Raw genomic sequence first — 21,698 nt, 5'->3', positions numbered from 1 at the left:
ACAATTTAAATTTAATAATAACCCCATCTACTGTAAATCTTTGTGAGTGTGCATGTAATGATCCACAGTGATTGACAGTTCTGTCATCAGTCTGATAATAAAAAAAAAAGTTCAATATAGTTGTGCCATATCATCTTCTCTCATTCAGAAAAAAACAAGAATGAGACAGAGTATGGTTTAAAAAACACCAGTGCATTAGTTGACATAATAAAGCCAGTAGATTAAGTTGAAGAGGGAGAAGGTGCAGGGGAATATTATCCGTGACCATCTGTCGATGGCGTTCACATCGGTGAGGTCTGGGATTTTGATTTTGAGCTGTGAGGATCGTCTCCTCAGACGGGCCTTCTTTAGATGTGCATTCCTGTCTAGGCTGAGGCCGCCCTGGTCTTGCGGTGCACTTGGCTTCCTGCACTGGAGCCCGGAGTTGTCGAGCACCATGGAGGACGAGTTGCGAGCTTCGCTTACAGTGGTTGTGATCTCATTCCCTCCCACCTCGTTGTGGATCTCCAACGTTGCCAGCAAAATATTCCCCTGGGAGTTAACCTGGGCACAACAGGAGAGAGGAGCTATGTCAGAAATGGTCTGTGAGCTAAGGCTTCGGTGACTGATGATACATGTGCAGCATGTGTCAGGCCTGGGGCTGGCATCATTTTGCAGGTTGATGAATTATAGCCAGGGAAACAGAGAGTGGCCTTCAAAAGCACATTTCCTGTCCCAAAGTTAAATCACTTCTCACAAATCAGCTCAAGGTTGAACTGGATCACTCTAATACTAATGTCACAGCAAGTGTTTCTTCTCACACAAAAACAAATAAATCATTCAGACCCATGTGGAAAACCACAAGTACAAGATATACACAGTAATGTAACAATGTGGTCATGAGGCACATGCGAGGAACTGGCAAGGTGAATATTTATTTTCCGATTCTGTCAAGTTTGGTGCATTTGACCATATTTTATCTGATCTATTTCAGGCTGTGACCATTTTACCATTGAAACAACTGACCCACCTTCTTCTTACTTACTTATTTTTAAACAAGACAGGACTGAAAGTCTGAAAATGAATTTGAGTTCATATAATTTATAACTGACTTTATGTTCATAAGATACTGTGTTCAATATTGAAGGAAAGATTCATGATTCAAGATAAATTGTAGAATGTCATTTTTAGTTTTATTGTTTTGCATATATCATAGGTGTGTTGCTTAATCCTGGTATTAGTTTAACAGGCACTCATCAAAAAAACAGCATGAGTTCATGTGATTCTACATTAATCTATATTCATTTATCATATTGATTTGTTTTTATTGTATAACAACAAATAGAAGCCTTAGGAATTTCATAAGAATTTAGCATTTTGAAGTGAGCTTTGTTCTTTGGGATATAAATAATTTTGGTCTTGATATTGGACGTTAGATAGTAGAACCTAATCACCTCCATAATGAGTAGGATAAACAGACTTATTCTTTATGAACAGTCTTGGCAATAAATTGCAACTTACAGAGTTTCAGGAATCCCACAGCATTATGCAATAGACATTTTAATTTGTGCTATTAAAAAGCCACATAAACAGGAGGACAGAGTAAAACAGCACAGAGGAAATGATAAACTTAATCATTATCACAGCCACTTTGTTTTTTTTTTTATATTTTTTCTAGTACTTCTACTCCTTGTTTCCATTCTTGTATGTTTTCTATACCTGTGGTTGCTGCTGTAATGATGAATTTCCCATACGTGAGATAAAGTACTATTTTAAAGAGGGGGATGCTGACTGGCAGAAACAGCTGCTAGAGATGCTGTGGTGGAGCGTGTTCGTTTGCTAAATGAGGAGGTCGAAGTTTGCCCTGAAGCAGCAAAGTTTAATAGGAGTTTCACAAACATGACACGACAGAAAGTGACAGACACTCACCCGCTGTGAGTGACGACGTCCTTCTACCTGATTGGACTGTTTAATAGACGTTGACTTGCAATTGCCTCCTTCCAGAAAGGACTAATGAAAAGAGACAAACACAAACCCCCTTTGTCAGTCTTGTTTAGATATTAGGTAAGTTCAAGAGGAGGAGGAAGAGCAGAGGGTTAGGGTTAGACGTTGGATGAAACCTATGGACCATTGAAGCCAGGTGTGACAATTACTTTCATGTAATTTTAAATAAATTTTTTCCTCCCAAAGGTTTATATTGTAATATATTGTTTATATTGTAATAACTTCAAAGTCAGTTTTTTTTTTTTTTTAACAAGCAAGCAGTATAGTGTGCTTACTATTAATCCTGTCTCATCTAAAAGAAAATGTCATTTGATGGGGCCAACTCTGCAACAGAGGCTAATCTTGGCAAGAATGTATTTTTTTTTTTTAATGCAGTTTCATTGATGTGCACTAAAATAGTGATATACCCAAAGCATAGCATATTTGCAAGTTTGCAATTTATCAGGCAATTTCCTTTTGCATGGATAATGACTTCCATTTTAAATATGAATACCCTGGAATAAATTGCAAATTATATATTGTATATACTTTCACAGCAAAGATGCTGCTTTAAAAGCAAAATGAGCAAAATTAAAATTTGATGTTATGATTCAGGACATCACCTACACACAAATGGTAATGATCACTTTGAATTATGCTTGCAGCTGTTAATTCAGAACCCATTAACACTTTTAATAGAGTTTATGTGGAGTTTAACTGGCTGCTCCATAAGAACTGTCTCTTACAATATTCATTAGTTGAAAATCAAGATTTATTTAATTTTCCTGATATATATCTACTCACTATTAGCTAATATTGCTATCATTGTCATCATCATAGCAACTACTGGCTTAATTACATTAAACTGACATTGCTTGTAGACCTTGTAAATCCTAAGCCTGTTCTCCTGATCCTTTTTGCTGATCTTAGTGAATTGATAAGAGTGACTGAATTTCCTGGTGCATGGCAGTAATTCTCACCTTGGACCTGTCAAATTTATTCTGGTCATTATTCGCCTTCTGTGCCTTCTCTGCCAGCTTTTTCTGCATCTGAGGACCTCTTCCAAAGAAAATATAGTTGACAAAGGCATATTCCAGCAGAGCCAGGAAAACAAAAACGAAGCAGCCCATCAGGTACATGTCGATAGCTTTGACGTAGGGGATTTTAGGCAGAGTCTCTCTTAAATGTGTGTTAATAGTTGTCATTGTCAGGACAGTGGTGATCCCTGAAAGAAAAAAGATATTAACAATTTTCATGTTGATCGCTATGATAACACAAATAACTTTAAATATGAAATACATATGTGGTTATGAAACAACACAGACAAGCAAGGCAAGCAGTACTAGCCCCTTGGATGACAGTACAGCAACAGAAGGAAAGCTGGCGCATTACAGTGCCAGCTGTGTGCATTGTTTTCCACTTCCCTGTCCCCAACATGGTCAAGGTTGTTTTTGTCAAAACTAAATAATTCAACACTCAATACAGCGTGAATGAATACCTGAATTTGCAGTTCAGTCCTCAAATTTGTATAAAATATGTGAGAAGTTACAGGTTATAATTGTAAATAAGTCTCCTTTTTCAAGCGCCTGCTAGTGATAGCTAAAGTGTGCTTGTCAGGCTGTCCTTGACTGAGCTTCTACAGTTTTATGTTTTGAAATAGCAGCATTGTACGCATATGAAGAGGCGTGTGAGAGCTGCAGTAAGTTTGAGACAAAAAAGAGAGAAGCAAGGAGCGAGATCGTGGAGAAACTGGAAATCTGAGCAGAACATTAGAGCGTTAGTTAGCATTTGGATTTGTGTCTCTGAATGTAGCAGAGCTACGTATGAATACCTACAACGATCACAGTCATTGACCTTTAAATCTTTTGAGAAAAAAAAAAAAAGAAAGAAAAAGTGGCATGTACTTTGCTGTTTAGAAGACAATCCTAGCCAGGGAGGAAAAGTGAGCATCCACCATTTTGAACACTATCATTTCTTCTATTTATGGCTTTTGGTTTTCTGCACAAATACAATCCCTCAGGGACGGATGCAATTCTACTGGTATATATTCCACTAGTGAGAAACAAATTTTAAAAAAGGAATGAAAAAGTTTTGCAGGTTCATTTTTTTCTTTTTTCTTTTGACTCTTTAGAACCAAAAGAAAATTTATGTTGTTTATATGTCTCTGCTTTTTCTGCTGCATTATTATGCTGTTAATTCTATAAGAGGCTGCAGGCTTTAGGATATTTCCAGCCTTTTATCTTGTCGTAAAAAGAACACTCTCCATTGGTACTTCATTTTCCCAACCTTTAATATATCGTATTCCTACGCACAAGCTCATAAACATTGAGCAGAGTTAGAACTAAACTTTTCTTTATTTTGGTGATGAAGATATTCCAAATATGGGCATTGCAATATATATTGGTTTACTTTGGTAAGCATCATTTGAAAGTAAGTAAAGTAAAGAAATACGCATTGCATCCATGCCAGTCACTCATACCACTCAAGCCCTGGAGTGGGTGAGTGTGTAGTAATTAAAAGATCATATTGCTGACAATAGACCTCTATCCATGAAGTTTGCTAATAGTTTCTCTATTTTCAACTTTAATTATATATACTTAAATTACAGGAATGGAATAGTCGCGGCTTGGTTTTATTTATCTTCATTTATCTTTTCCATATCTTTCTGTAAGGGTGTTGATGATGTTTTTGCATCATCTTCATCTGCTGAAGATGACATTTCCTGGATGTTTCTACTTGGAAAGATTAAATTTATTGAGCCTAAATACAAGGAAACCCCTCATTCCCCCTCGTTTTACACCTCACGTAGCACACAAAGAGAGAAGAGAAAATGCCAGCAAATGCCGCAATTAAATTAACAGCAATGTGTAACTCTACTGAAAATATGCAGTATCACAAATATACTGTATATTCCTGCGCTTTTTTTTATTTTTTATTTTTTTAATTTATTTATTTATTTTTTTGATCTACTCGATGGCTTGCCAACCTGGACAATGTGACTATTTCTGTCGAGTCAGGCTTACATAATAATAACAGTAAAAGCAAAAATGTTTTACAGTTTAGCAGTCCATAGTGTGTGTGAAGGTGTCAAGAGTGCTGGTGGTACAGGGCATTGATTTCTGCATAACAAAGGAAGTAAAAGGAATCTAAACTCTCTCTGTGCGTCATGTTTTCACTGCAATGCTTGAGACAAAAAAAAAAAAAACAACATTAGAACAATAACAAATGACATCTTCTACATCGGTCCCGTCTTATCATAGCTGTAACATAACTGTATATCAAAGTGATGTAATCTGTGAATCTGTGAGTCTGTGAATGCAAACATTTTTTGTACTTTCACAGTTTTAAAGAAATTGTTGTTTTTAGCATCCTTAAACCAGACATGAAAACTCATAAGCTGCAGTTGTTTGCTTAGAATTAATATCAGTTATATGTACTACAGCCAAATGGCACATCAATAGCTAAGTTCATTAATTCATGATAATTTGGTTTAAAAACCAATGCTTTGCCAACTAGAATTATTAGTATGCAATACACTTTAGCATTTCCAACAGTGTAGAGACCTATTTAGGCAAATGACAGGCCGGCAACAGTTTTACAGTAGCAAGGGCTCCGTCAATCACTCAGTCAATCAATCAGTCAATCAGACAGAATGGAAATCTAGAGTGAAACATCACATAAACAGAATTGAATTTGGTTTTGATACTACAGTAAGTGTAAAAGGTTTCTAAATTGCATTGATCTTACAGTGTCTCAGACTGCGGTTCTGAATGATGAGACGTTATTTCGTACAGACCACAGAATTGTGTTCCCTGAACTGGTCTGACCCTGAGGGAGCTGCTTCCAGATCTACCTGATCACCAGGCACCAGGCCCACGTTGTGAGTGTATCTCAGCAGATAAGGTGTGTCTTCTTGCACACAGCATGAGTGTATAGATTTACATTAAGGAAAATATTCTACTAGAAATCAATGAAATTATTAGATCTCAGGTGTTTTCCAGTGATCCAGTCCAGAGGCGAGTGGAAAGTGTGAGTCTTAGATCTAATTCAATCTCTTAGTACACCACAGAGCAGCCACCTCATCCAGACTTAAAGGCACACAGATAGAATAACACCTTTAATTGAAATTTTTCTTTTTGTATACTGAATGACTGACGTGTAAGGATTTACTACTAGTGCTCCCTTCTGGTTAGGTGTTGGGAGTTTCTTTAAGTTGTACGATTATTACCACAACCACAGGGGGCGCTGCAGACCAAAGTGGTAGCCCATTGTATGCCAACATTAGATACAACTTTCACAATACGCATTACCATGTGATCCATCATTATCATAAAATATTTGTTGATATTTGCAGCTTTAACTACATCCAGATAGTTTTGAAAAAATATTGGAAAGGTCATAACTTCTGTTTACGTCCGCTGCTGGCCAACAACAAACAGCCTTTCATCCTCTCAGGTCACAGTGTGGTAAGTTTTATGAACATGACATATCATCACAGCAAAGGCTCTCTCAAGTGTATAATGTCTCTGGGACGGTAGAGAAGCCATGAATCATAAATATATCCCATGTAACAACACAATCGCATTTTACACTGTGTAGCTATCCATTCAGCCCATCCTCATTACCTCCCACCGGAATATCAGCTTCTCCTTTTTCCCCTCTTTCTCCTGTTCTCTGCCTTTGTGAATGAGTTAGTGTACAACGGCAGCAGAGCAACATCGTGTTGGTGGTAGACAACTGACACAATGAAAAGTGATGGAAGAGATTCACAAATCGTGTTTGAACTGTGGAGTTGGAGCAGTGAATATAAACCTCCTTTGGGGAGACAGAACAGCTTAATGTTATTTTTTTCATCAGCATCAACGGAGATGTTGTAGTGTGGTGCTGTGGTGTGGTGTTGGTGTTTATATCAAATGAGTCTTTTACTGTGTAAGCCTGTGTTTTTTTTTTTTTTCATTTGTTTTTTTTGTAGTTAAGCTTTTGCCCTTTGTGTCTTATTTCTACAAAGTCATTGGATTTAGTTTTTCCCCTGAGCCTCCCTAGCGGTTGAAAATAGACTTGGATGCAACATGCTGAGGAAGTAATTCATAGCAATTTGTAAACAAAATGAATGGAATGATTTGCTTCAAGAAAATAATTTTGTGTGGATGTGCTTCTTCCTATCGCTTTCTGTCAGGGGCTGTCACTGTTCACCAGCCTATAGGCCCAAACCATAAAACACGAAAGACATCTATCTGAAGGTGAAACTGTAGACCTGAGGTCAATCTATTGCACGGGACCCATCATACCTAATGCAACTCTGGCAGCCGAGGCATCATAATTTATCCAGAATGACACCCAGGATAGGATGGTGATGAGAATAGAGGGCATGTAAGTCTGCAGGATGAAGTATCCAATGTTTCGCTTCAGCTTGAAGCTCAGAGACAGTCGAGGATAGGCACCTGCAACATAAAATATAAGGTGAAGGTGAAGGGGAACTGGTCCTTTTTAATTGAAGAGGAACACCAGAATGTGTTGTGTTTTGCTTTGTTTTCTATGGCAATGGACACCTGAACTAGTTTAATCACCATGGAAACAAGTGGTTTAAGTGCGATTTAAAAAGTCTGATAAAAGATGGCCTTGAGATTATTTGTGTGTGTGCATCGCCGCAATGCAGGTCACATATGAACTGTTTTAAAATGTTTACTTACACACACACACAATAATGAAGTCACAGTTTGATCAATTGGAGCATTATTTTCATCTATGGAAACATTGATGTCTATGTAATCAATGTGAAGTTGTACAAGCTACTAAGACTGAAAACAGGTTGAAGCTGCCTTTTATTTTACACATTTTCCTGTGTTTCAGAGCAAGGCCAGCTGTTGGCTGATAACCGTCGCTAGACTAGCCTTGTGTCAAGTCTTTGTTAACTAAGCCAAAGCTGGCAGAAAATTTTGGTTGAACTAGCAAATTAACATTTAGTTAAAAACAAACTGGTCTACTTTATTATTTGTATTTAGCAGTCATGGGAGAACTAATACATGTGTAGCTCTGGTAGAGTGACAATATTTTGTTTTCTTTCATATATTTGAATAGGGACAACACTGCTAAGAGCCTGTATGTGAGAGTCTGTGAACACTATTCAAGAGTTAGTTCTGTAACCTAACTGCCCGACGTTATATCAGATGCTCCTGAGAGCTCATTTGTATCAAGATTTGAATCTGATCTCAATCAGCTTTAATACATCTCATATTATTATCTCTAATACAGCTCATGTATTCTATGTACAGACAATATCCATTTTACTTGACACTAATTCAGCAGTGGGAATAATCACTGTTTTGGTGCCGCTGAGGTTTTGTATTATAAGAGAATAATTAATGCTGTCGGCACGCTGCCTCATGAATACATTATACTGCTGTAAGCGCGGACAGCATTCTTTTATCAAGGGCATGAAGAAACAAAGGGATAACTGCCTCTCCATTATTATTCCCAGCTCTGGTTTTCTAGTGAGAGAGGTCATGGGTTATGCAGTAACGTGGCTCGTGTGAAACTTGATGCCCTAAAAACAGATTTTTTATTTTTATATAACATAATTTTCTGCCCACATTACAACAGTCTTTGGTCTTTGTTTTAGTCCATTTCATGGATTGAATAATAAATATAATCAATGACTTCTGTCCCCTGATGACTCTTAGCTTACCTGTGGAAAAGACCACATTCCTGGACACCAGTTTGTAGTCGACGATGGAGAACTGAGGGAGCTCAATGCGCGTGACCCCTGTCACTGCATTATCTCCTCCTTTCCAATAAAACTCTATATCATCTGTAGTGTAACCATCTGCAAAAAAAAAAAAAAGACAGAAAGTGAGTCAAGTTATGATTCTTATGAGCGTCATGGCGCTGAAAAGACAGCTGTCACATTTTTGTTACAGGTTCAAAATTAATTTTTCTTTTTTGAGAAATCTTGGTGTCTAATTCTTACAGTTGATTAACCATAAATCCTGTGAATCACATAGAGTCGGCTTTGAGTGCTGATTGCATGGGATGTAATGGTTTATGGGATGTCGACGTGTGTCAGTGTAGGCAGACAAACTATCACCACGTGCTTGGGACTGTCAGTGTTTTATAGCAGCTCAGACAGCCTTATATATCATCAAGACGTATGAAGTTGAACTTGGGTATGATTATCATACTCGACCGTGAAAATCACTGCCTAGTTAAAACCTTTGTGTGGTCTACATGGAGACGGTGAGGCAAGCAATCTCACTGAGATACGACATCTTCATAAATTGGGAGCAGTTCAGCAGTCAGTGCATTTTCTATCTTCATGAGAGGAGATATTTTTTAGGAGAATCATGCTGCAGTAGATATTTTTAAGTGATGGAAAAGAGGAACAGTCTTCTGTATTCCTTCGCTTTGCACAACACGCGGGGCTAAAACTTACAGCTCTCAATTTCCAGAGTGCAGTTCTGCTCATCCAGTGGGTATCTCCTTAGATCCATCATGCAGGCTGCTGTCGTTGTGATTCTGAAAAACAAAAGAGAAAAATATGCATCACAAGGAGATCTTGCTTTGGTTGATGTATGAAGATAAATTAGCAAAACAATAGATTTTAAGAAGAAGGACAAGAATTGCAATTGTATGGAGCTGTTTTTGCTTTCTGTCTCCTGTAGAAGCAAAATAAAATGAATTAGAAATTTACATCGTAGAACATCGTAGAATTGCAGTGGTGTTCACTATTAGTTCTTTCAAAATAAAATTTGCTGCCAGTTACTGCTGATGGCACCTTGAGGCTTTTCAGTTGCAGTTTGAATAAACATGAGCTGAGTTACAAGATGAGTTGATGTAATACCTGCTGTGTTAACATTGATAATCCCTGTTTGACTCAATGGCCTGAGGAGCACAAATTAAGCATTTAGTCATTCTAATGTCTTCGGCAAATAGGAGAGGTATGATAGTATACAAGCTGAAAAGGTTTTATTAACTGGTGACAAAGTTGAAGTGATTAACTTGTCTTGTGTCAACACATGGAAACAAGGTTTTAGTTGCTTTTGTCTGGGGGATTTAGTGTTGTGAGAAATGCTCGGACTTTCCTGAGAACTGCCTTAAAGGTTCAGAGAATTATGATTTCAAATGAATGAATTTTACAGTATTTCTGCAGTAAATGGCTGGTTACAGTGCTGAAAGACCAACAAATGTTTCTGTAACACAATGCAGTGCTACAGTACTGTCATAGTACTGTGGGCGAGTCCAATGCGTTTATTTGATGAATATACAAAACATTTTCATGACTTGTTAGTATGAGTCAGGTCAGAACTGCATCAACACAATGAAACGTGTGTAGAAACAAAGGATGTTTGTGCTAACACAGTTAAAGACACTAATTTGTAGGGACAAACAGTTTTAACTGCATCAAGGGTGAAGAGTCCAATGTCTGAAATGCATCGTTGATGCTACTCTGCACAAAGACGTTGTTGTCTTTGATAAGGAGGTAAAATAAAAAGAAGTGCTCACCTAAGGCCATAGAGAACGGTGCCATCTGGGTGGAGTCGAATCATACGGTTCTTAACAGTGACACCGTGGACAAAGGACTTCTTGTCATTGAGGAAATAGGTGTCAGGGACCCAAAGCTGATCTGCTACTCTGTTGTCCAGTGTCAGATTGAGAGGGATCCCTGCGTAGGCCAGCCTCTTATCTCTCCAGTACTGCTGAAAGTACATAGTCAACGTGTAGTCCTGTGGGAAGGAAAGCAGTATGGTCATGCCGCTACACTTGATGATGCAAATTATTCAGAGGAGTGCAAGGGCATTTTCTGAATAATTATATTATTGTTTGACATGTTTGACATGTATGGCTGGTAATATTGCCATTTCCATTATTTACAAGTGGATGCATCAAACACAAAAGATTTTCCTGGCCTTTTAATGGAGTTCTTTACCAGTTCACTTGGTTTTATTCTGCTGACTAATGTTGTCTTGAATAAATAAGCAGGTCTCGGGAAGTAAACAAAGACTTGGCCGTGCTGAAAATGCCTACATTACAGTCTTGTGCAATGGCATGTTCATGATGAAGTGTTCAGAAATGCTTGGATTTTCTTTGGTCATAAAAGCCCATATGTCTCTTCTCAACACGGAACTCGTAGTTGGTTTGTGTGATTCTTGACCTCAGAAACTGCTAACCTGGCTTTGACAAATAAAATAAAATACATAACACGCATAAAAGGAATATTATGAACGTTAAACCTTTTAAATCTTTTCTCATTTCTACAGAATCTTTATACAAACACAAATCCACAGGCGTATTTTCAATTCCAATTTTCAATTCCTCAGAGGAGGTTAAGCTTGTTCAGTAAGTGATGTACTGATTATCTTTCCAGAAGATCCCTGGCTTGAGACCTGACTCTTTTGTTCTATGTGTCTCTACAGAAATAGTCTTACCCTCCCAGTTCTCTTTCACCCCCTGTGAACAGAACATGCCCTCATTACACTCCCTCCCTCATACAGCAGAGGTGTGGGCGGAGTGAATCAGCTTTACGCAACATCTCTTATACTACAGAGACAGAGCCAATCCAGAGTACCAACCCTCTCACTCGGAGTCTGGACCACAGCTATTTTAGTCTGTTTTACATCTTCACATCCCGCCTCAGCAGTTGTCTTTGACTGCCTTAAACACTGCTTTGGCCTGTCATAAACAATACTGGTGTAGACCAGCCTCAGTGTACACGCTGTACAGTCCGCCCTCCTGCTCCCACAACCTCATGAGACCTGCAGGGTTCCATCGGGCTCGATTCCAGGCTTCATCTTATTCCCTTCAGAGGACTTTGTGTTGGTGTTCAGGGAGACAGCCACGGTGGAGGTCGGTTTTGCAAGTTTTGCAAAATAAAAGATGCTAGCTGCGCAAAAACTAGCATATACTAATTAATTTTAATGAAAAAAAAAAATATATATATATACACATATATATATATACATATATATATATATATATATATATATATATATATATATATATATATAAAATGCTACAGTTCCCTGTTATTGAACAACTGTCTTTCATTTCACTATAACTATTTCATCTGGTTGACTTTATTACACTTTTGTTAATTACACACTTTCTTTTGGGCTTTTTGTGTTTTGTATATTCAGAGGAAACACAAAGTACAAAATTACATTAAAATAAAGGAGCTGCATCCTATTGACTATGTTTTCATTTAAAAAGCATTATAAAATGGCATACTAACCTATATTAGTACTATAACCAGCACATACTATAAGTTGGCGTCATACCTGTAAGTTTTTAATTTTTTTCTTTAGACATTCAAGGGGTTGTGTTTGTTGTCAGATATGTGAACCACAAGAGACAGAAAGTGCTTTGTTTCTGAGCACCAGTGAGTAAATGAGGCCAAGTGGGAGGATGACACTGACATGTCATCTTCAGCTTAGAGAGTTCACAGTCTCGTACATGGTTACTGCGTTGCAGTCAAATGTCGTCTACATTCAGTTAACACAATATCAGCTGGGAATGCAGGAATAGCACATATAGAGATGTTCACCATACAGGTTGAGGGGCTTTTCATCACTCCATAGGACAGCTGAGTGTTCTCGGTAGGATTAAGAGTATATTATATATATTTTACAAACAATCTGTTTTAGAATTTCAGTCTCTGCATCCATCCTCTACATGGCTTTTCACTGACCTCTAATCAAATGACTTTATCTCTTTCACTATCTTAAAAGCGGGTCACGGGTGAGTCAAGGGTGAGTTATTTTTGTGTGATCAAGAGAAAACTTTTTCTTCCCTGTTTTATTATGGGACATGTCAAAAATAATTCTCTACACTGCCATCATCTGTTCTGTGACATACCTGAACTGATAAATGAGACAGATATGATGCTGGGCCCTGGACAGGCTGAAAGCTAATGGGTCTATATTCAAAGGGGTTTCTTCAATGGAAATCAAATCCATCCAATCCCCTTATCCCACTATATGATTAATGAACATGTGAAACGTAAAACTCACCCATAGAAGCAACAGTTTTAAACAAAACACTGTTGTATGATAAATCGTTAGAACAGCTTTTCATCACGTATTTATGGCACATAGATACACAGACGCCTGGAGCATTGATGGATGCTCATTAAAAAAAAAAAAAAACCCTCTCTCTCTCCCCAGTAACGAAGGAAATTAAAAACATTAAACAAATATAGCCAGTAAGAGAGGTTTTCAACCTGACTGCAGGGGTCTTTGGTAGAAAATTATGACAATGGAGTAAATAATAGTTCACTGATTGAAACTTTAATTAGATTCATTTAAATTCACATAGCTTTGCATTCTCAAATTGTGCACTGATAAAATGACAACTGCATAGACCATCAGTGACGACTTAGAGAAAATTATGCTGATAGTCTGAACAAGATGCAATGCTCATTTTTACTTTTGGTTCATTAGTATACAAAGGTCTATTTTACTGACTGCGTAAAAGTTCCTCAGAGACAATTACTTCCCCCTGGAATCGTATGCCTCTGCTTAATAAACAGCCTTAAATTTCATCTTTATACTAAACAACCCTGTTCAAGAATTGATTCTTCCGAACTGAGGTTTTATATTTCTGAAGCGTCACATTACAGGGGCCACTACTATTGTGTAACAGTCAACACAGCATAGTTCAGGCACAGTGTGAAACTCAGCATGCTGCATTTAGGGGAGTACGTTAGTATTTGTAGATAAAGTTCTCCTTACCTTAAGAGCAGCTGAAGTCTGGTGCTATCTGTAATATGTGGCTGACTTATTACAATAGCCGAGTCCTTCAATATAAATCTGGGAGAACTGGAATCTGGGAGATTTTTAAGGTCTCCTTCCTCCAGGCAGAAGGCAGATAATGTTAAAGTGTCAAAATAGATGGGTCTTAAAGGATAAGATGGATTTGTCTTCCTGATTTACACTGTGGCCACTGAATAACTGTATTACGGTGATGCTGGGGGGATCTGCTTTACAGCTTAAGGTGCTTTATACGCCTGGAAAGGTGCAAGATATAAAAAAAATCTGTGGGATAATGTCCCTAGGAGTGATTCCTCATTAATACAGAAATATTGCATTTTGTTTTTGAGGTGCGACATGAATGCCTGGTTAACAAGAATTATTAAAAATAACAACAGAATGTAAAAAGGCAGAGCAATCTTAATACTGAAGCTAAAAATAAAGGAGGAGCGCGAGTAAAGTCAGAAATATATTAATAATCTGATCTCCTAGACAACAAGCTCCGCAGCTCACCCACACAGGCTATAATGGGCCAATACCTTTTGTAGCTCTTTGAAAGCATGCCACCAATACCTTTACACTCTCCATGTCTCTGAGGTAGAGAGCAAGTTCCTCCTTGTTCTGTACACTACAATAACACTGAAGAGTCATCAAAGCCTTTTACATTGATTTACCATTTCAAATACCTTGAGACTGCGATGTATGCAAGCATCCTATGAAAACCCAGGAGGTAAATTACACATGTACCAGAGACCTTAGTCAACGTCAGAACCCAGACAATACATAAGCCAGACAGATCCAGTGGCCAAGGTTAGCTCACTGCAGATACATCAGTCAGCTGTTGAGGTGCGACCAAAAAAAAAAAAGAAATTTAGAAACCGCGTCTGTATTACACAGTTTGCACAGCATGTTTCAGTCAAATATATATTGACATCAGAAAACTAAAACGTCCAAATAGCTATATCCAACCTCAAAAATCCATCTGCTAAACATCAGTGATTCACTTGACTTCTTGGCTGGTTCGATGAGAAGACTGTTACCATTCTGAGCCGGTTAGCTGAGCCTGACACAGGCTAAATGTATTGACTGTTCTCATGCATATTGATAGTACCATCTAAGTCTTCTAAAGCTGATCCACTTGACAGTTTTGACCACCACTCTGTCATTTATTCAAAATGTTACATAATCAAAATGGACAGACTGGAGGTCTCAGGGATGAGTAAAAAGCTCCAGTAACAGATCTTCAAGCCATCTTTTAGTAATGTCAAACAATTCCCAGTGGGGGAAAAAAAAACCTTGTAAAACCTTGAAGTAAATGATGTTCTTACACAATGTGGGGTGTTAACAGTGTTGTTTATCAGATTGAAAAAGATTTCAACTCTTTCTAAAAGTCAGGCAGATGAACTTTATCTTGGGCCAAGTTTTCTTTCCTCGTCACCTCACCAACCTTTACAACCTGCCTGCGTCAGGTAACAATGTGCAGTTGATATTGTGTGAGACTGCAGTGGAGCAAACTGATCCTTCAATTGGGATCAGTTTGTTTTGTAAACAAAGTCCTTTCTAAAGAAAAAAAAAAAAAAATTTTCTCCTTTTTCATGGATCACTCATTATTAAAGGAGATTTTCTTGGCATTGTTATGAGTGTCAGTGAAGACTGTTAAAGCTGTAACGTCACATTTCAAAACAGAGAATGCAGTGTAATGATTATGACCCAACAAGAAATGATCCCTCACCTAATAATCACAATTTGGGGTGTTTGGAGAGACATTGTTTTCATTTTCCTCTTAACAACGGAAGAAAGACACATCTAACAGCAAAGGTTCAAGATGACTCAATGAGAAGAGATGGACAAGTTGAGCAATTGCTGTTTCTCACTTCTCTTACAGCACAAGTCTAAACTCAGCAGTAATAACTGGCACTGATTTACTAAACCTAGTCTCTAATCCCACACATCATTATCAAGGTTTCCATGATCAGACTGGACACGATCCATGATCTCATCGGGCTGCGTTAGTGTTTGAGTCAGGTTGTTAAACTGGAAAAACATGGCAGCTGCTGCGGAAATGTCACATTTCTACTACCAACCACTCAAAACCAAAAGTTTATGAACAATTTTTTAGGAGGAAAAAAATACAGTTGCAAACAAGCTGAAGCATTTTAACCAATGAATAACACGCTAAGCTTTTATGTAGTGGGCCCTTTACATCCTCTTTCCCCGTTAAAGTTAATGGAGACAATCGAAAACTGTGCAAATGTCGCTTGAATAAGTACGAAGAAAACAGACGAGACAAGGTCGCTTTACTACCAATGTTTGGGATTTCAAGTGAATTCACAGGTATCACATGTGTGTTGTTGACAGAAAGGAGGCTATTTTTGGACAGCTAATAAATTACACATATAGAGCTTCATCGATAGAATGCTCTCAGCTACATGATAGAAATGTTCGGACATTTGGATCATGAGTGAACCATTTTTTTTGCACATGCTCAAGTGTCGCTGGGAGTATTTATTTTCTAGCAAGGCCCAGTTCCTGCAGCCTGAGGAAGAGCTGTATTTCCTCTGTCCCATCTGCATGCCTCAAACCATTAACAGAGTCTGATATAATCGCCACTGAGGAGGCCAAATGCTCTCACACAGCGCGGCTATAAAGAGAGCAACTCTCCAGCTAAAAGCAGGTGCGGTCCCTAATCCGGAAATTAAGTTTGGCCCGTGGACCGTTCATATTTACTGAACTGATAATAGATAATTTTATAGATTTCCATGTGTATTTCCTGTGATTATGTGTGTGTCTCTATTTATGTGCAATCAAAGACTTTACATTAAGGTAGTCTCAGTTAAGTGGTCGAATTTTGAACATGAAAAAACAACTGTGGCTTAAAGGCATGCATTATTTATGTTCAGTTTTAGAAGAGCAAGGCTAGCTAGCTGATAAAGGAAGCTATTCATCTAGTAGTTCATGTTACAAATGAACCAGAGTATCCAGACAGCTATCACTGGATGATTTTAATACTTCGGAAAACTTGAAAAGGGGATGATTCTCATCGAAGTTTGGGAGTTTGGAGCAACTTTTTTTTTTTTTTCTTTTTAAGTTTCATAGCTGTTTTATGTGTAATGGAGTGGTTCTCACAGTCCCTGCTGCTGTGTAGAAGTGCATTCAAATGTGGCTACATTTCATCGCACACATTCGTCGGCGCAATTTCCCCTTGGTGCAAATTGATCAGGCTTCAAGCTTTGTCAGGAGTTCAGACCAGTGACCAACGGCATACAGGCACTATAGAGCGAATGGTGCCAAACATGCCACCAACACACAAACGCACCCACTTTTGAAGGGGCTTGTATTTTATGGGGTGAAGACATGGCAACAGGACTTCCTGACCTTATCTTACAGGACCATTAGAGCATCACTGCTCACATCCAGTGAATCAGGATGTAGAGTCATTCAACAATCCCCCTTCATCTCATACAGCAGATGAACAAATTACTCTAGACAACACAAGAGAGCCTCTATAAACAGGTTTTATACATCCGACTGCAGCAGTTCAGGAGGTTGTGTTGTATGCTGTAATTTTACATCTATATTTGCCGTATTTTCTCAGTCAACCTTTATGAGCAGTTTGTAGATAAATACTTCATTTATAGATGTTTTACAGATCAGTCAGTAGCCATTCACTGTCATGCTTTTGGTTTTACAGGTTGTAAAACTCAATTATGCCAAATGTTTTCGGTGGCAGTGGTTTTATTAATCAATACACAATGATTTATAGATCATTTAGAGAAAGAGTATAAAGGGCCACTTACTTTAATGACACGCTACAATATCACTGCTGACATGAGCAGACATCCCAAACTGCAAAGAGTCACTTTGGGAAGTGTAGACCCCCTTCCTACCACCCACCCCCCATGTGAAACCCATCATTTATTACCTGGCTGCAAACATTTAAAACTATTCTTTACCGAACAAGACAAAAAGAAGTTTTCGCCTAATGGACAAAGTGTGGCTTTTGCATTAATGAATTTAGGGGATCTTATCAGTAAAAGCAGTCTTAAAAAGCTGAAGAAAATGTCCGATACTCACCATGTTGACCTCTGACACCATGTCTATGCTGGCCACGTCTATACTCATACCGACAGCAACCGGTGGACCTGCAGAGAAACACAGTCAAGTTTGTTCTGGACTGGGGGGGTCAGACTCCGGAGACATCCAGGGAGGCATGAAGGAAGACATACCTCCAAAGTCCGGCCGGAGGCGGATATCATATCCTTTCAATAGTTTGTCAACAGTCTCTTTGACGAAAGACATGTTCCCCGGCTCGTTGACGCTGGAGGGGGAAAGACAAAGCGGATAATGACTGTCTCTGAAGACGGACATGTCTTCCTCCCCCCGCCCCGGACACTCACCTCTGGGCGCAGCACATCAGCGCCACGACCAGCGGCAGAAAGAGAGTCCGGAGGCGGCCGGAGCTCCGGGAGCACCGCATCCCGGAGGAGGTGTCCGGAGGGTCGGCTGCAGTCCGACTGACCGAAGAAGCCCCGGTGCCCCCCCCCCCCTCCCCTCCCCTCAGTGAGGTGAGACTACTTCCACATTAAGCCCCCCCGCCCGCCTCCATCTGCGCCAACACGCTTCCAGAGGCGGAGACGGGTTGACTTGTATCTGCTCATCTCTGCCTCTGAAGCCACGGAGCCTCCGCCGGACCGCTCACCATCCTCCGGGTATCACACCTCCATCAGACCCCCGTCAGAGATCCACAGGTCGGTGCCGATAGAGCCGTGCAGAGAAATCCCCCCTCTTTAAACAAACTCTGACTTTGGTCTCAGCCAGCGAGAGACCGTCCCGGTAATGATGAGAGGTCACGTGACAGTCTGCACGCAGGACCTGATTAATGCGGCCGGGTTGGCTTAGAGTCCCGGAGCACACATTCACTCAGCCTATTCTGAGCTCAGAGACATTTTCTAAAGCCTGAGGGCTGTAATCTACAGGAGCTGTTTTATAAAAGAACACTTCTTCTTAACAATGAATTCAGCAATGATATACACTGTTCATTTACTCAGTGGTTACATTCAGGATTTTCCCTAATGATTGTACCTAACATTACCCAACTCTAACCCCTTCTCACTTTGTGTTTCTCCTCATGAAGATGCCATTTAAAAAGAGTCACTGACTCATCTAGACAGAATCTGTATGACTTCAGCTTATTGCATATGTATATATGAAGAAAGACTCTTTTAAATGTATTTTTGGGCTAACTTTATTTCAGACAGTAGCGAGGCGGACAGAAAACAGCAGCATAGGGCTCTTGGTCAGATTTGAACCCAGGACGATTTGATTACATGACGTGCATACAGATAAAAACACCGTAAACCATATGCTTTATGAAAAGAAAGAATGTGTTTACATTCATTATTTTGAGCAGTAATCACTGGCTTTGTTTCCCAGTGCCCACTTAGCTCCAAAGTCTCTCATGGTCTAAATATCTTACTTTTCACTAAAATTGTGGCACTGATCCAATTTACTTTGGGTATACAAACAACTGACAGCCATAGGACTCTGAGGCAGAGATTTTGCAATTAGTCTGTCTAGATTGAAAGACCAATCAGTTTTAGTAGATATTTCCTTTACAGGTGAGTCCATTTATTGACAATTACTCTTTGCCAGACTGCTACTGTTTCCCCACGCATGCTTCACCATTATCTAAATTCTGTGTCGAAAGCAGCTGCTGCACGCTTTCACAGGCAACTTTACTTAAGACTGTTTTACTTTTACTTTTCAGGAAAAAAAAAAAAAAGAAAAAGGAATCCGTTGTATTGTTCACAGGGCTCACATTTCTACTGCTGGCTTTTTAATATTTATAATAAACTGTATTTGTGGTTTTAAGGATCAGAGATGATCTCAATACAGTTATAATTTCCCATCACAGGCTTCTCCCTAGAGCTCAAACAATAACAGGACATTTTGTTTTGAGGCCTGTAGGCTGCTTGGTTTACAGTTTTATGCCTCATGCAGAGCCAGGCCAAACACAGTTAATGAATTATAACCTATTGACCGACTGGAATAGCCATCGGAAAGCCATCGGAAAAGCACAAAGAGGTCCAAAGTGGGCTGCGGTCAATTGGCAGTATCTGTATTGTTGAGACATCAAAAAGTTGAGGAAGTCACGATGGGTAGGTTTAAGATACAATTTCAGAATACACAATGTTTTCATTTCTCCCTTGGCTAAATGTTTTGATGCACTTTCAGTATTCATATTGCAATTACACCTGCTTTATGATAAAAAAAAAAAAAAAATAGACACAAAAATCTCACTGAAATAATTCAATGAATGAAATCTGACCCTGAGGACTTTGGTGCTCTGCATTAACAAGTGAGAGAGAATGTCTCAACTGGCTGTGGAATGCTTTTGTGTCACACAATTTCAGCCGTTGCTGCAACGAAAATTTTGTTAAAAAAAATCTGTACTTCCTCTCTGAGCCCTTATTTCTGTTTTTTCGGCCGTTTGCTGCAGTTTAATGTTACTGCAGGGGATGCGTTGGAGCTTCATCTGGAATCTGCCCAATAAAGACCTTCTGGTCTGCAGCTACATTTCAGAATAAACCTTCTGCTACTCACTCAGCTACTTTCGCCAGGTTTCTTGTTTTTTTGGGGTTTTTTTTTTTCTTAAATATTTTTAACATTTAGGGAGTGGTTCTTACCTTGTGTCATAGATGACGTACAACTTATTGTTTCCATCAACAGCATTCCTGTAAAAACAAAAAAAGCAAGGTGTTATTTTCCAGGTTAAGCGTTGATTTTAACTGACTGATCCTGACTTTTCCCAAATCACTGCTGTCAGACTGTCAGGAAACAGAAGCGCTGTTTGTGTCCCAGTAAAACCAAGAACCAGGAAACCAGGAAGAAAATGCATATAAGAAACCATAACTTTGGTGACTGGAAGTATATCCTTCCAACTTTGACTCTCCTAAATCTGATGCCTGAAAGCAGGATATCTATGATCAGGACTGTCTTTGTTGCCTATTCAAACTGCATTTGACAATATCTTCATCCGTTCGATTTTGGGATCACAGATTAGTAGCAGTTTGTGCAGCCGGAGCTCACAGAGCCCTGCATTTAATGTAAATGTGACTTGGCCGAGAGGGACAGTATGGAGTTGAACCCGATCCAGCAGTTTAAATCAGTGCATCCCAAATCTCCATACAATCCCGTGCTTGTAAAAATGGCTCAGTTTTACCAGCTGACACAGCATAAATAGCTGGCACAGCATAAATGGGACCACAGTCATTCATCACCATGAAATTCCAGTGCTGAGTGTTCTCCTCTCTTCCAAGTTCGCTAGAACCATGGACTAGGATGTTTTTGCAGAAATACTCATGATATAATGACAAACACCATTAAAGGTTATAAGAGATTTAAAGGGACGTGATTAGATTTTTTTTTTTTTTTTTTTTGTAAATCTGTCCTCTCCTTCCTATCGGCTCTGTTTCGCCATCTCTCCTCCCATCTCTCCTCCAGTCTCTGTCCATAAATCTTGCTGCTCTTCTGGCCACACTGCACGCTCGTCTGTTCAATTTCGCACCAACCCATTTGCATTGTCCTCTGCCTTTGGACACACCGTCGGGTTTCTTGCAGCGCTTGCTGGGTTGCGGAGGCTCCTCGGAGAACAAACTAACGGATGGTCAGTCAGCAGAAGTGTTGGGAAGCCTTTGTGTTGTTTTTTTTTTTTTTTTTTTTTAATCGATCTGGGGTGAAGTAAACCTCGCTGACAGTGAAATAAGTCTTTCCTCTTTTTTTTTTCCTCATCCTTTTCCTCCACTCTTTCTCTCCACCATGCAATCATCAGTATGCGCGGATTGAGGTGACCGCCTTCACAATTGATGCTTGATACTAAAAAAAAAAAAAGTCCAATCTGCGTTGAGATCATCTGCGGAGCTGGAGAAGTTTGACTGCGCATCTTCTGCTGTGGTGAGCTCGGCGCCTGTGCAGCAGAGCGCTGTTACAGGCCGG

The 21,698-nt window shown here is 39.2% G+C and overlaps 1 protein-coding gene across 1 annotated transcript; it reads right to left on the bottom strand.

The window, feature by feature from the left end:
- Positions 1-195: 195 nt before the first annotated feature.
- gabrb3 (gamma-aminobutyric acid type A receptor subunit beta3) lies at positions 196-18,153 on the bottom strand. The gene is made up of 9 exons (XM_029501056.1): positions 18,101-18,153; positions 17,930-18,021; positions 17,778-17,845; positions 10,462-10,682; positions 9,392-9,474; positions 8,648-8,785; positions 7,251-7,403; positions 2,943-3,187; positions 196-543 (listed from the first exon to the last, which is right to left on the bottom strand). Exons 1-9 carry the CDS (start codon positions 18,115-18,117, stop codon positions 196-198), a joined length of 1,365 nt encoding a protein of 454 aa, XP_029356916.1. The 5' UTR covers positions 18,118-18,153.
- Positions 18,154-21,698: the final 3,545 nt, after the last annotated feature.

Source organism: Echeneis naucrates, chromosome 4 (assembly GCF_900963305.1).
Source record: "Echeneis naucrates chromosome 4, fEcheNa1.1, whole genome shotgun sequence".
In the NCBI taxonomy this organism is placed as follows: domain Eukaryota; kingdom Metazoa; phylum Chordata; class Actinopteri; order Carangiformes; family Echeneidae; genus Echeneis; species Echeneis naucrates.
The sequence above is the reverse complement of the archived record's forward strand: the minus strand, read 5'-3'. Positions and strand labels throughout refer to the sequence as shown.